Here is a 13,342-nt window from a genome sequence, read left to right on the forward strand (position 1 = left end):
GGTGTGACTCTGGCCTGAGACTTTATCAGTCATGGGAAAAGTGCTCTGGGCAAAGCTGGATGGGCTTGTGAGCTCCCTTGGGCCAGATGGGGCCACTCAGGAAATAAACCCTCCCACACATGTGCTGGGGAGCAATCCAGATGCTGGAGGATGCTGGCATCTACCCCAGCCAGGATGCTTTCTCCAAGAGGCTGCCTCGTGCATGCATCTTTCTCTCCTGGGGTGCATAGAGGATGGATGGACACTGGGTCTGCGTGACCAAAATGATGTGGTTCCCCTTCCCAGACTTTGCAGACTCATAGTGGAGTGACTGATGTCTCCCCAGGCACCGTGAAGGACCCTTCCTCCTTGTTTTCTCCTTTCTGCATGTGCACGAGCCTCTCCCCACGACGACCGAGTTCATCGGCACCAGCCAGCATGGCTTATATGGGGACAATGTGCAGGAGATGGACTCCATGGTGGGTAAGTGGCAGGACCTATGGACTGTGGAACTCTGTGCTTTTTTTAAGATTTTATTTATTTTTTTGAGACGAGGGAGAGAGAGAGAGTGAGCTAGACCAGGGGAAAGGAGAAACAGAGCACAGAGCTGAGCAGAGAGCCCGATCGTAGGACCCCAAGATCATGACCTGAGCCAAAGGTAGGGGCTCAACTGACTGAGCCACCCAGGTACCTCTAAGAATTATTTAACATATCAATCAGATTTATTGAAACATAGCACATACGAAGGCATGTCTCTGCTTAGGTAGGCGTAGGTGTGTGTGCCCGGCTGTGGGGTGCGTGGGTGTGATCGCGAAAAACAGGCAAACAAAGAACAAAACCAGAACCTAAGACCAAACCCCAAGTCTTGGGAATTGCTGTTGTCCTTGTTAGGAAGTTTTGTTAGAAAGTTGTTTTGGTTCCTGGTTGGGGCATCATACGGATGAATTTGTTTAAAGTGTCCTTTTTAACAGTTAAGCAGTGGGATCTGTTGATTGCATGAGCCCACTGATGCATGGGGCATGCATTCTTTCAAGTGTGCTCTGGAGGGATCCCCATGAGCCTTCTAGGAGTGGGGACCATACTCAACATTGTGGTCCCCCTTGGCAGATGAGAAAATAAGGGCACAAGACACTGGGGTCTTGATCAAGGTTACAGGACAGCTCTGGGGGAGCCAGGATCAGAATCTACTTACTCCTATTTGCTAGCTCAGCAGCTGCTGGTGTAGGGCCAGGCTTTACAGACAGAGATGAGGAAATCTGGCTGGGTCCTTCTGAACTATCCCATAACCCCTCGGACTCCTACAGGCTGTCATTTCCCAGGTGTTGGGAAAGCTACAGCAACTCCTTCCCCCCACCCTCCACCTGGCTTCCTGCTTCCACAAACCCAGATAGAGCCTTCCAATGCAAATGGCATCCCTGACCCAACCCAGGGGAAATCCTCTGGTGCCTAACTAGATACGCATCCAAAATGAGTCTCTGAAAATTCCCTTAGCTCAGAGCAGGTTCCTCCAGAATGGCACAGGAGAGTGAGTGTCCAATGTGAGGCAGACGGATGAACCATGGGAGCAGGAGGACAGGCTTGGCTGGACCCGTTTGCACAAAAGTGATGACGGCTGGGATTGAATTCGGGGCCGGGTGTGTAAGGGAACCAGGTGCCCTTGGCTGCTCCCCTGGGCAGGGCAGCAAGGACCCAGGAGAGGGCCACAGTGTCTGAGAAATTTTGTGCACTCGCAAATACCAAGACACATGTATGAAAGGTATATTGAAAATGTAAGTAGATGGGATCAACATGAGACATCTATTTCCAGGGTCACCGAAATCTCTAGGGTTTCCAGCACAGACAGTTACATTGTTTACTGGTGTCGAGTAACTTTGAGAGAGATTTAAAAATTAATTAGGTCGTGGTCATGGCAATGGTCAGCATTAACTGAAGCTTGTGTGTGTGTATGTCTGTATTTATTGTCTACAGTGTCTAGAATATAATATATAACATGTGTAGATGTTTGCATTATATAGTATCTGGAATATAATATATCACATTTGTGTAGATATTTATATGATACAGTATCTATAATATATAACAAATATATAATATATTTGTGTAGATGTTTGCATTATACAGTATCTAGAAGATATCACATTTGTGTAGATGTTTGCATTATACAGTATCTGGAATATAATATATCACATTTGTGTAGATATTTATATTATACAGTATCTATAATATATAACAAATATATATTTGTGTAGATGTTTGTATTATACAGTATCTAGAATATATCACATTTGTGTAGATGTTTATATTACACAGTATCTATAATATATAACAAATATATAATATATTTGTGTAGATGTTTGTATTATACAGTATCTAGAAGATATCACATTTGTGTAGATGTTTGCATTTTACAGTATCTGGAATATAATATATCACATTTGTGTAGATATTTATATGATACAGTATCTATAATATATAACAAATATATAATATATTTGTGTAGATGTTTGTATTATACAGTATCTAGAAGATATCACATTTGTGTAGATGTTTATATTACACAGTATCTATAATATATAACAAATATATAATATATTTGTGTAGATGTTTGCATTATACAGTATCTGGAATATAATATATCACATTTGTGTAGATGTTTATATGATACAGTATCTATAATATATAACAAATATATAATATATTTGTGTAGATGTTTGTATTATACAGTATCTAGAATATATCACATTTGTGTAGATGTTTATATTACACAGTATCTATAATATATAACAAATATATAATATATTTGTGTAGATGTTTGTATTATACAGTATCTGGAATATAATATATCACATTTGTGTAGATGTTTATATGATACAGTATCTATAATATATAACAAATATATAATATATTTGTGTAGATGTTTGTATTATACAGTATCTAGAATATATCACATTTGTGTAGATGTTTATATTACACAGTATCTATAATATATATCAAATATATAATTTATTTGTGTAGATATTTGTATTATACAGTATCTAGAATATAATATATAACATTTGTGTAGATGCTTGTATTATACAGCATCTATAATATATAATATTTGTATATATATATTTGTATTAAATAGCATTTATGAGATATTTCTATATATATTTTATTATATGACATATTATTATGACATATATTATATATAATAAACACAATGTATGTAATAGAGAATAAATATAAAATCCTATATATAACGCATAATAAATATATAATATATATTATATATAATAATATAATACACAATATAAATTTATGTAATATATTATATATAATAGAAATTCAATGACTATAAATATATAACATCTATAAATGTTTATATAATCTATTTTAGTTGATGCTAGAAATATACATATTATATTTGTAATAAAAATTTATTTTTACATAAAGGTATTATACATTTCCATGCTCACCACATAATAATTTTTTTTAAATCTCTTGAAATATTAGGGATAGAAACATCTCAGAATAACATGGTAACTGTAATGGATGTGATTATCTATGCTGAAAACTGTACAGAGTCTAATAAAATAAATATGTATGCATATTGCATGTTATAATTACAATTGTGTTATATTATGTATACTATATAACATAGTTACATTATTAGTATATATTATTAATATATTATGAGTATATTACTATTAGTATATTCTCATGTATTATGTGATATAATTGTGTATTATATAGAATAGAATTAATTGTTCATATTACATATCACAGACATATAATAATAGTTGTATTATACTTTCCAGAGTTCTCAAGATAGACAATTATGTCCATTAACAGTATCAAATTAGGGTCTTCATCTAACGACACGTGTATTTAGGTTTTCTGTTAATTTCTTTGATTAGGTAATCCTAAAAAAATGAGTTATAATAATAACGACAGAAAACCCCTTCTTTTGTAGCCAATCTTAATGAAACAGTTCAATATTTTACCCTTAAGCATAAGGTTGGCCAATGCTTTTAACTGGCTCTATTCTCAATGTTTTGAGAGATTTTAGAAACATTATTAATTGGGGGGCACCTGGGTGGCTCAGTGGGTTAAGGTCTGGCTCTTGGTTTCAGCTCAGGTCATGATCTCAGGGATTGAGGCCTGCCTTGGACCCTGAGATCAGTGTGGAGTCTGGTTGAGATTCTCTCTTTCCCTCTGCCCCATACACAATGTAATATATAATATAAAATATAATAATATACTCTAACATATACATACATCGTTAGTAATGGTATATCATGTTCTGTATAATATGATGTACATAAATCATTAGCGTATGATATTATTAATAGCATGCTATATTATTATATACCATAGCAATAAGACACATAATAATATAGGCATTGAGATAATACATCTGTTGATGTAATTATGTACTAAACTCCTAGGACAGAATTAAAGTAATATTATAATTAGCTTATTATGCATATACATACATATATGTCCTACAAATTTCTCTGTTAGAAATATGCACCAAAAGTAATACTTTTCTTTATGTTAAAAATAACCCATTTCGGGCGCCTGGGTGGCTCAGTGGGTTAAGCCTCTGCCTTCGGCTCAGGTCATGATCTCAGGGTCCTGGGATCGAGTCCCGCGTCGGGCTCTCTGCTCAGGAGGGAGCCTGCTTCCCTCTCTCTCTCTCTCTGCCTGCCTCTCTGCCTACTTGTGATCTCTCTCTGTCAAATAAATAAATAAAATCTTTAAAAAAAAATAACCCATTTCAACATACAGTAGGTGATAGGGTATCTCATTCATAGCAGCTGCAATATCAAAAATCAATATATAGGGGCGGCTGGGTGGCTCAGTGGGTTAAGTCTCTGCCTTCGGCTCAGGTCACAATCTCAGGGTCCTGGGATCAAGCCCCTCATCGGGCTCTCTGCTCAGCGGGGAGCCTGCTTCTCCCTCTCCCTCTGCCTCCTGCTCCCCTTGCTCCCTCTCTCTCGGCCAAATAAAGAAAATATTTTTTAAAAATCAAACTTAAAACATTAACTACATGCAGAAGATTTGACTTTCAGATCAGGGAAGCAGAAACAGGTGGCCGTGGAGACAGTCCAGTGAGAAGGAGAACGTAGAGGGAGGAAATTAACTCAGAGTGGCAGGGATTGAATATCTCGGGCCCGGTCAGTGTTGGGGGTTGCATCATGTCCTCTAAAAGAAAGGCCGACGTCTTAACTTCTGGAATCTGTGGAAGAGACAGTATGTGGAAATAGGGCCTTTGCCGATGGGATCAAGTTACGGTGAAGTCTTTAGGGTCGGTCCTAATGCTGTGGGGCAGGTGCGTTTGCAAGAAGACAAGAAGCAGGATCATAGATGCACGCAGAGGACCCGCCTGCGTGGAAACACGGATGTCCAGACCGGGTGAATGCAAAGCCGCTAAGCCACACGGAAGTTATGACAGAGGCAGAGACTCAACGCTTCCCGAAATACCAGAAATGTGCTTCTTAAACACTCACCTGATGCTCCTTGAAAACAGAAGAACTATGAGCAACAATGTAACATGCTTTCACCTTTTGATAAGGGAGTCTGTCTAAATCAAGAACAGAAACAATGAACCCCCCACATGAAAAATCAGCAAAGGCTCGACATAATAATAAGTTAAAAGTATCAACGCTTGTGTCCGCATAACACAGTAAAAATAAATATGATTACCAGGTAGTAATAATGTAACAATGAATACTAGTACCATAGTAAAGAACGAATCCATTTTCACTCTTCTTTGAGCATAATTATCTGTCCAATGCGAGACGCTGATGAGGAGTTCAGAAAACATGAGTCTTCTTAAGCTCACCCGCTACCCAGAAGAAGCAGGGGTACCATGGATGAAAGGCAGTTTTGCACTGAAATGGGTCACCGGTCGGACTGGCGCTATAGCCCAAAGCTCATGATGACATTCATAACACGAGTTTCCCCTCCCACTTTCTTTGATTTCAGGCAAGATTCTCGATGCCATCGACTTTTTTGGTCTGAAGAACCACACCCTTGTCTACTTTACATCAGATCATGGGGGACACTTGGAGGCACGGGTGGGCCATTCCCAGCGTGGAGGGTGGAACGGAATATACAAAGGTAAGGAGTGGGGATTTGGAAGGGGGGTCTTGTTGTGAATAAGCTCTCCTGTGCTCGCGATCATGGGCATCCATGAAGGGAACGGATGAACGTGAGAAAAAGCAGGCAAGTGCCTTTTATTTGACTCTGGGTAAAATGGAGCGTGTAACCGATGATACCTTTTGGGGGAGGCTGGCCCACCAGGGCTGGCGTTCTGCTGAGGGCGTATCCAGAAATCTGCCTCCCTGGTGACCCCATGAGATGTTAAAGCATTAACGTACCCACATGCCTTTGAATCGAGGATCCAGCTACTCACTGATTCCCTGTACATGACCATTGATAGAAGATTGAGTGTGTTAGATAGAGTACAGAGGACAAGGAAGCTGAGGTGCTCACTTGTGAGGATATGGCTGGGTACGCAAAGCAGCAAGCCTGTGTCTGGTTTTATAATTAAATGCACAGATATCAGCCCCATGTCCTGGTGTGACTCTTAGTGCATGAAAACATGTTCCGTTGGCCACCATGTTGGCCTGGTCTGTGGTATGCATCCTGACAGGGTAAGAAAATTATCTGGAAAGTGTTCAGTGTGTGTTATCCTATATATGGGAAGAGATATCAACACTTTTTTTCCAGAGGAAAATAAAATATTCATGCTTTCCCACTGAATGTGAAGCAACTGAGCTTATTTTTACATGAATAATGAAAATACAGCCTGAGTAGGAAATAATGATTTTTGCATGAATGGGTAGTCTCTGCCTCAGTCTGACCACAAGGCATGAGGCATGAATGTCTGCCTTTTGGGAGCTTTTATAAGTAAAGTACATTCTCAAGCAAATAAATCCCATAAAGTAAAGTGTTCTTACAGAAACTCTATTTTTACCTAGGTGGACATCTTTTTTAAAAAATCCCCATTTCTCCATGAGCTTGATTGAAACTCCACTATAATTTAATGAGCTAATCCAACTCCCTTAACACCATAGGATGGCCATTCCTCCTGGTTCGCTCAAGGCAACACTGGTTTAGACCTGTCGTGTTGGGGTCACTGTTGCCTTCTGGGTCCACGCTCTATAATCCCTTGGCTTGGGATAATAAATTAGCATATATGCATACTATTGTAATCAGTTTGTTTTCAGGGTGCTGGGTTCAGTAGTGAACAAAACCAAAGAATCAGCGCTTTCAATACAGTTTAGTGGAGGGAAAAAGAGAATAAGTAAATAAATAAATTAATACTAATAAGTAAATTTAAGGAAATTCAAATTTTCCACACCGGGAAAAGTAAATTCTATGATATTTTGAGGATAGTAAAAATCTAAACAAAGCAGAACACAACACAAAAACTTCTGGGAGGGGGATGCTGTCATTCTAAAGGAAATCTACCAGCAGGGCTGACGGAGAAAATAGTGTGCAAACGTGTGAAGGCGGTGGGGGACGTAGCAGGTGTATTTGTGAGGTAACAGCATTGCAGGCAGACAAAAACAAAAACAAAACCTGCAGAAATGTCCCAAATAGAATACGACTAGTTACTCCATCAAAACTCTATCAGCAGCCCGGGGCAAAGTAAATCCACGGACATATACTGCTGACCTCATCAGGACTCTGTACGGGGTGGGCTCTGAGCACATGGTCTGTACTGATACTCATTTACCTTTCTACGCAGTCTTGCTACCGTGACCATTTAACTGTCCCTCCGTTGCCTCGCCTCGTAGGTGGGAAAGGCATGGCCGGCTGGGAAGGTGGAATCCGCGTTCCGGGACTTATCCGCTGGCCGGGCAAACTGCCGGCTGGGAAAGTGATCGAGGAACCTACAAGTTTAATGGACATGTTCCCTACGCTAGCGGCCGTGTCCGGAGGCATGGTCCCTCAGGACAGGTGATGTCATCCCCCCTGTTCTCATCATCTTTGTTCTCAGAGCATTTGGGACAAAGGCAGCGAAGTCTGTCTTAATGGGTTGGATGTTGTCCCCAGTACCTAGGGAAGTTTAGCTTTGTCTATGTCTACTGTGGAAGATCGGGGAGGTGGACATGAAGGTAAGACATTCCATGGGCACTTGGAACACTGATGTGACTTTTTTGAATTCGAGCAAGAGGACATTCGACCATGGCATGGTGCCACTCCCTGGGAGCGACCGACCAAGGCAGACTTGCAGGCGACTTCTTCACAGTTCATTCGAATGGCTTCTACCCCCTACCATGTGTCCCTTGTAAGCCCAAAGACTGATGCTAATGTGTCCTTCTTCATGCAAGGGACCTCATCTCTTTCTGAAGCAAATGAAATGGATCCCAAAGAAAATTAGAAACAGCAGCAAAGAAGATCTCATAGGTTTTTTTTTTTTTTCTAACCTCCTTTTTAGCGAATCTTAGAATTTATTGAGAATTTGTATAAAATAATAACAGAATGCAAGTCCCTTCTACTAAGAAGCGAATTTATCAATTTCAGCTTAATGGCCCATTTTAAAAAATAGTAATATTAGTGGAAATGTAGCTTTCTTTTAACTGAGCCAATCGTAGCCATAAAAATAACTTTCTACTCTATCAGTGGGGTTTACTAACTCTGGGACATGGCCATAGTCTAAATATTAAACTCACAAAGGTTATGCAGAATTACAATCTAAAGAAATATTGTCTGCTAAGCTCTGATTAGGATTTTCCTTCATAGAACTGATCTGGTTTTCATTTTTCTTTTTTTTTTTTTCTTTTCAGAATTAGCTCTAAAAATGTCCTATCTTTATTCTGTGTACTTTTCCATTCTTCAATGGAAAACTGATGTGAGGGGTGCCTGGGTTAAAGTCTCTGCCTTCGGCTCAGGTTATGATCTCGGGGTCCTGGGATCGAGCCCCGCATCGGGCTCTCTGCTCGGCAGGGAGCCTGCTTCCCTTCCTCTCTCTCTGCCTGCCTCTCTGCCTACTTGTGATCTCTGCCTGTCAAATAAATAAATAAAATCTTAAAAAAAAAAAAAAAGAAAACTGATGTGAAAGAATCCAAAAGGGGGCACCTGGGTGGCTCAGTGGGTTAAGCTGCTGCCTTCGGCTCAGGTCATGATCTCAGGGTCCTGGGATCGAGCCCCGCATCGGGCTCTTTGCTCAGCAGGGAGCCTGCTTCCTCCTCTCTCTCTCTCTGCCTGCCTCTCTGCCTACTTGTGATCTCTCTCTGTCAAATAAATAAATAAAATCTTTGAAAAAAAAAAAGAAAGAATCCAAAAGTTTCTATGTGCTGATATATTGTTAATATCTCTTTATGAGAAACTTGCTGGATTGACTCTCAAAATGGCGACCCTATCTGGTGTTCCCACCACCAACATAAGATTTCCAGTTGCTCTACATCTTTTGTCACACAGGGTATGGTCACTCTTTTCCATCTTAACCATTATCATAATTGTGTAGTTGAGCATCATGCTGGTGTTAATTTGTGCTTTCCTAATGACCAAGGATGTTGGACATTCTCCTGTATTGGCCATCCTTGTCCCTTCTTCATGAATTGTCTTTTCAAACCGTCCGTCCACTTTTTTTTTTTAATTGGGGATTTCCTTTTCTTATTGTTGAATTGTAAGAGCTCTTTATATATTGTGAGCACAAGTTCCTTATCAGATCTGTGTTTTGTCAATCGTATTTTCCATTCTGTGTCTTAACTTCATTCTTTTACATTATTATTTGAAGAGCAGAAGTTTTCAATTTTGATAAGGGTCAGTTTGCCTTTTTTCTTTTATAGATTATGATTTTTGTAACATATCTAAAAACTATTTTTCTATCCAAAGGTCACACGGATTTCCTATTTCTTCTGGTGGTTTCTTTATTTTCAGGTTTTACATTTAGACTTATGGTCCATATTGAGTTAACTTTTTATATGGTGTGAGGTATGGGTTCAGATTTAGTTTTTTTTGCTATTTTGGTATTCAATTATTCTAGTGCCTTTTAAGGAAAGACTGTCCTTCCTTGGCTGGATTACCTTGGATATTTGTTGAAAATCAACTGATTGATATATGCACTGGTCTATTTCTTGGAATCTCTCATTTCACTCATTCGTATGTCCACCCTTATGGCCATACTACACTGGCTCGAATAATCTTGCTTGATAGTCGATTTTGGAATTATTTAGTTGAGCCTTCAAACTAAAACCTTCAAACTACTTTCTTCCTTTTTAAAATTATGTAAGCTATTCCAGATTGCTCTCGCATGTCAATTTTAGAATACATTTCTCACTTTCTACAAAAAAGCCTTCTGGCATTTTGGTTGAGATTATATTGAATCTATAGATTGCCTTGTTGAAAAGCAAGATCTTAACAATGTTGAGTTTTCCAATCTATGAACATTGTTTATCTCCCTTATCAGTTCTATCTGATGAGAAAAACATCTATCAGATGTTTTATGGCTCCAGGACACAAAATGTTAGTATTAGAAAAAGGTATCCCTTGATATTTCATGTTTTGTGATGTAGTAAATGGTTTTTTTAAAAAAAAAGTATGTCCCAGTTGTTCACTGCTAAGATACAGAAATAAATTTCTATACTGCTGAACTTACCAAACTTAATTAGTTCCACTAGCTTTTTAAGGGATTGTCAAGAGAAGCAATCATTGTGTCTGAGAATAAAGTCAATGTTACTTCTTTTACCATCATTTTTAGGATGGTGTGACAGCTATCATTGTATTTTTTATTATGAGGTAGGTTTTATTTTTTCTAACATGAGGGAGAAGATCTGTTTTCTAATACAAGTTAAAAAGCATCACATTGTTTTAGAAGTTCATTTTTTGTAAGATTTTATTTATGTATGTATTTATTTATTAAAAAAGAGCACATGCAAGGAGGGAGGAGCAGAAGGAGAGAGACAATCTCAAGCAGAGAGCCCAGTGCAGGGCTTGATCTCACAACCCTGAGATCATGACCTGAGTTGAAATAAAGAGTCAGACACTTAACCAAATGAGCCACCCAGGTACCTCAAAGAGGTTCTACAAGATCCCATTTCAGAGTAGCATGGCAGGTACAGATGAAATTCTGATCTGTGAAGTCATCCAGAGCACTCATCTTCTGAGAACTTCTGTGGACAGAGCTCCAAGTGCTCTTTAGATGGACACACACTGACACATTCCTCTGTCTTGCCATGTCACTGTGAAAGCTGAGATTTGTTCCCCGTCTTTCCCATGAGAACGTAATGTTCCTGACAGTGTGCACGGATTTCCAGAACAGTCAGCACGCTGTTCTCTGGGCCCAGGAAATGTCATCGAATGCACAGACCGTCCCTCCAACAGCCCCCTGGCCAACCTCCCTCGCCTGACATCTTTGTGTGTGTCCACAGGGTGATCGATGGGCAGAATCTCATGCCCTTGCTTCAGGGTGAAGTGCAACGCTCCGCACATGAGTTCCTGTTCCACTACTGTGGAGCGTTCCTCCACGCTGTGCGCTGGCACCCCAAAGACAGTGAGTACACCAGCCCCTACTTCCTGCAGATGCCGCGGTCATGGTCACTCACGTCCATGCTCAACACCTTGTTCGTTTGTCCTCCATACCGCCCCTGTCACCAACCCCAGACCAGTCTTTTTATTCCGGGATGATGATCAAAAATAACTTCTTGGAAAACTTTCCAAGAACCATCGTCTTTAGAAAGATGGGGGAGGTCTTGAAGAAATAGGCATTTTTTGACAGGCAGAAGGAATGGGTTCTTCCAAGAGTACTTAAAGTTCTACTAGCAGATTCAGATTTCTTAGTATTGTTCTAAGGATCGCATGATATTTAGCATCAAAATATGGGCAAAGAGAATGACCAGATAGAAGAACACAAGATCTTCTTCTGAACTTCTTTTGAACACAAGGTTGGTTGGCACAGGAGTTGGATGTCCCTGACGTGTCTTTTCTGCTCCAGGTGAGGCAGTGTGGAAGGTTCATTACGTGACACCCGTGTTTCAGCCGCCGGGAGCTCAGGCCTGCTATGAGACCATCTATTGCAGATGTTCAGGCAACCTGGTCACCTACCACGACCCTCCTCTTGTCTTCGACATCACCAGGGACCCCTCTGAGTCCACACCTCTGACACGGGACACGGAGCCCTTGTTTGACGTCGTGATCCGAACGGTGGCCAACGCTGTGAAGGAACACAAGAAAAGCATCATTCCTGTTCAGCAGCAGTTGTCCGAATTGAATTATAACAACCTATGGCTGAAGCCTTGCTGTGGTGTGTTCCCCTTCTGTCTGTGTGACACGGAGCAGAGCACCTCAGCTGTGGGACCGTAAGGAGAAGCAACGATTGGGATCAGGCAGCCTATGTGAGCAGATGTTGACATCTGCAAAATTTCAAGGAAGGAGTTGGAGAGCCAATGGGCTTCTCTACAGCTCCAGATCAGTATGTACCCATTGGTTGTGACGCTGTCTGTTAACTTCTTTTCTGCTCTTGGTGATAAGTGTGTATCTCAACCTGTCTTCTGGGGTTAGGAGACAAGCATTCACATGGGCTCTGTTGCTCTCCAAAGCAAACTCTCCATGTCAGGTCCTCTGTGCATCTAACCCATTGATTGGGGAAGGCAAAAGGCCAACCATTAAAGCATAATGAATGAAATCACGATGGTTTTGAATTGAATAACTGAAATCATTTCAATCTGGAGAATCGAATAATGGACAAATAATAATGGATGAAATCATAGCGCGTTGAAAGGAAGGAGACAAAAGTGGCCACTGAGCCCACCAAAAGGGTTTATTCTCACTCACAGAAACTCAGTTGAGAATGGGATATCAAAAACTTGGGAGGGATCCCCGTGTGGATTTTCCCATGAGGATGAGGCAGAGCTTTCATGGAGTCTCTTCTGTCCTTCCTGCACTGCCATGATGTGGGTACGACTCCTTGCGTGGGTTTGCTAGGGTTGCCTTCGCAGATCGCCACGAGCGCGGTGGCTCCAAACACAGACATTCATTCTCTCTCAGGGCTGGAACCTGGAAGTCCAAAATCAAAGCATCATCAGGACCATGCTCCCTCTGAAGCTTTGGGTAGAACCCTTCACTGCTTGGATCTGTCCCCACTTCTGGTCATGGCCAGGAACCCACGGTGTCCCTTGGTTTGTAGGTGCACCCCTCTAGTCCCTGTCTCCATCTTCTTGGCACCTTCTTCCTTTCCTGTGTGCCCACCCCCATATTTCCTTCTCTTTGTAAGGACACCTGTCATTGGATTAGTAGGACATCATCCCAACATCTGCAAAGACCCTCTTTCCAAATAAGGAAACATTCACAGGTAACAGGGTTTAGGACACCAGCATATGCTTTTGGGGAGAGACCCTTCAGTCCACCACACTCGTACATAAGC

The 13,342-nt window shown here is 40.6% G+C and overlaps 1 protein-coding gene across 2 annotated transcripts in view; it reads left to right on the forward strand.

The window, feature by feature from the left end:
* Nucleotides 1-12,598, forward strand: part of ARSF (arylsulfatase F) — a 34,683-nt gene extending 22,085 nt beyond the window's left edge. For both annotated transcript variants that reach the window (XM_045995596.1, XM_045995595.1), the window contains exons 7-11: nt 326-462; nt 5,953-6,087; nt 7,773-7,935; nt 11,352-11,473; nt 11,915-12,598. In XM_045995596.1, the coding sequence (XP_045851552.1) occupies nt 326-462; nt 5,953-6,087; nt 7,773-7,935; nt 11,352-11,473; nt 11,915-12,282 (925 nt within the window). In that variant the 3' untranslated portion in view covers nt 12,283-12,598. The remainder of the gene's footprint in view (nt 1-325; nt 463-5,952; nt 6,088-7,772; nt 7,936-11,351; nt 11,474-11,914) is intronic.
* The last annotated feature ends 744 nt before the right edge of the window (nt 12,599-13,342 follow it).

The sequence above is a fragment of the Meles meles genome, chromosome X (assembly GCF_922984935.1).
Source record: "Meles meles chromosome X, mMelMel3.1 paternal haplotype, whole genome shotgun sequence".
Classification (NCBI taxonomy): Eukaryota; Metazoa; Chordata; class Mammalia; order Carnivora; family Mustelidae; genus Meles; species Meles meles.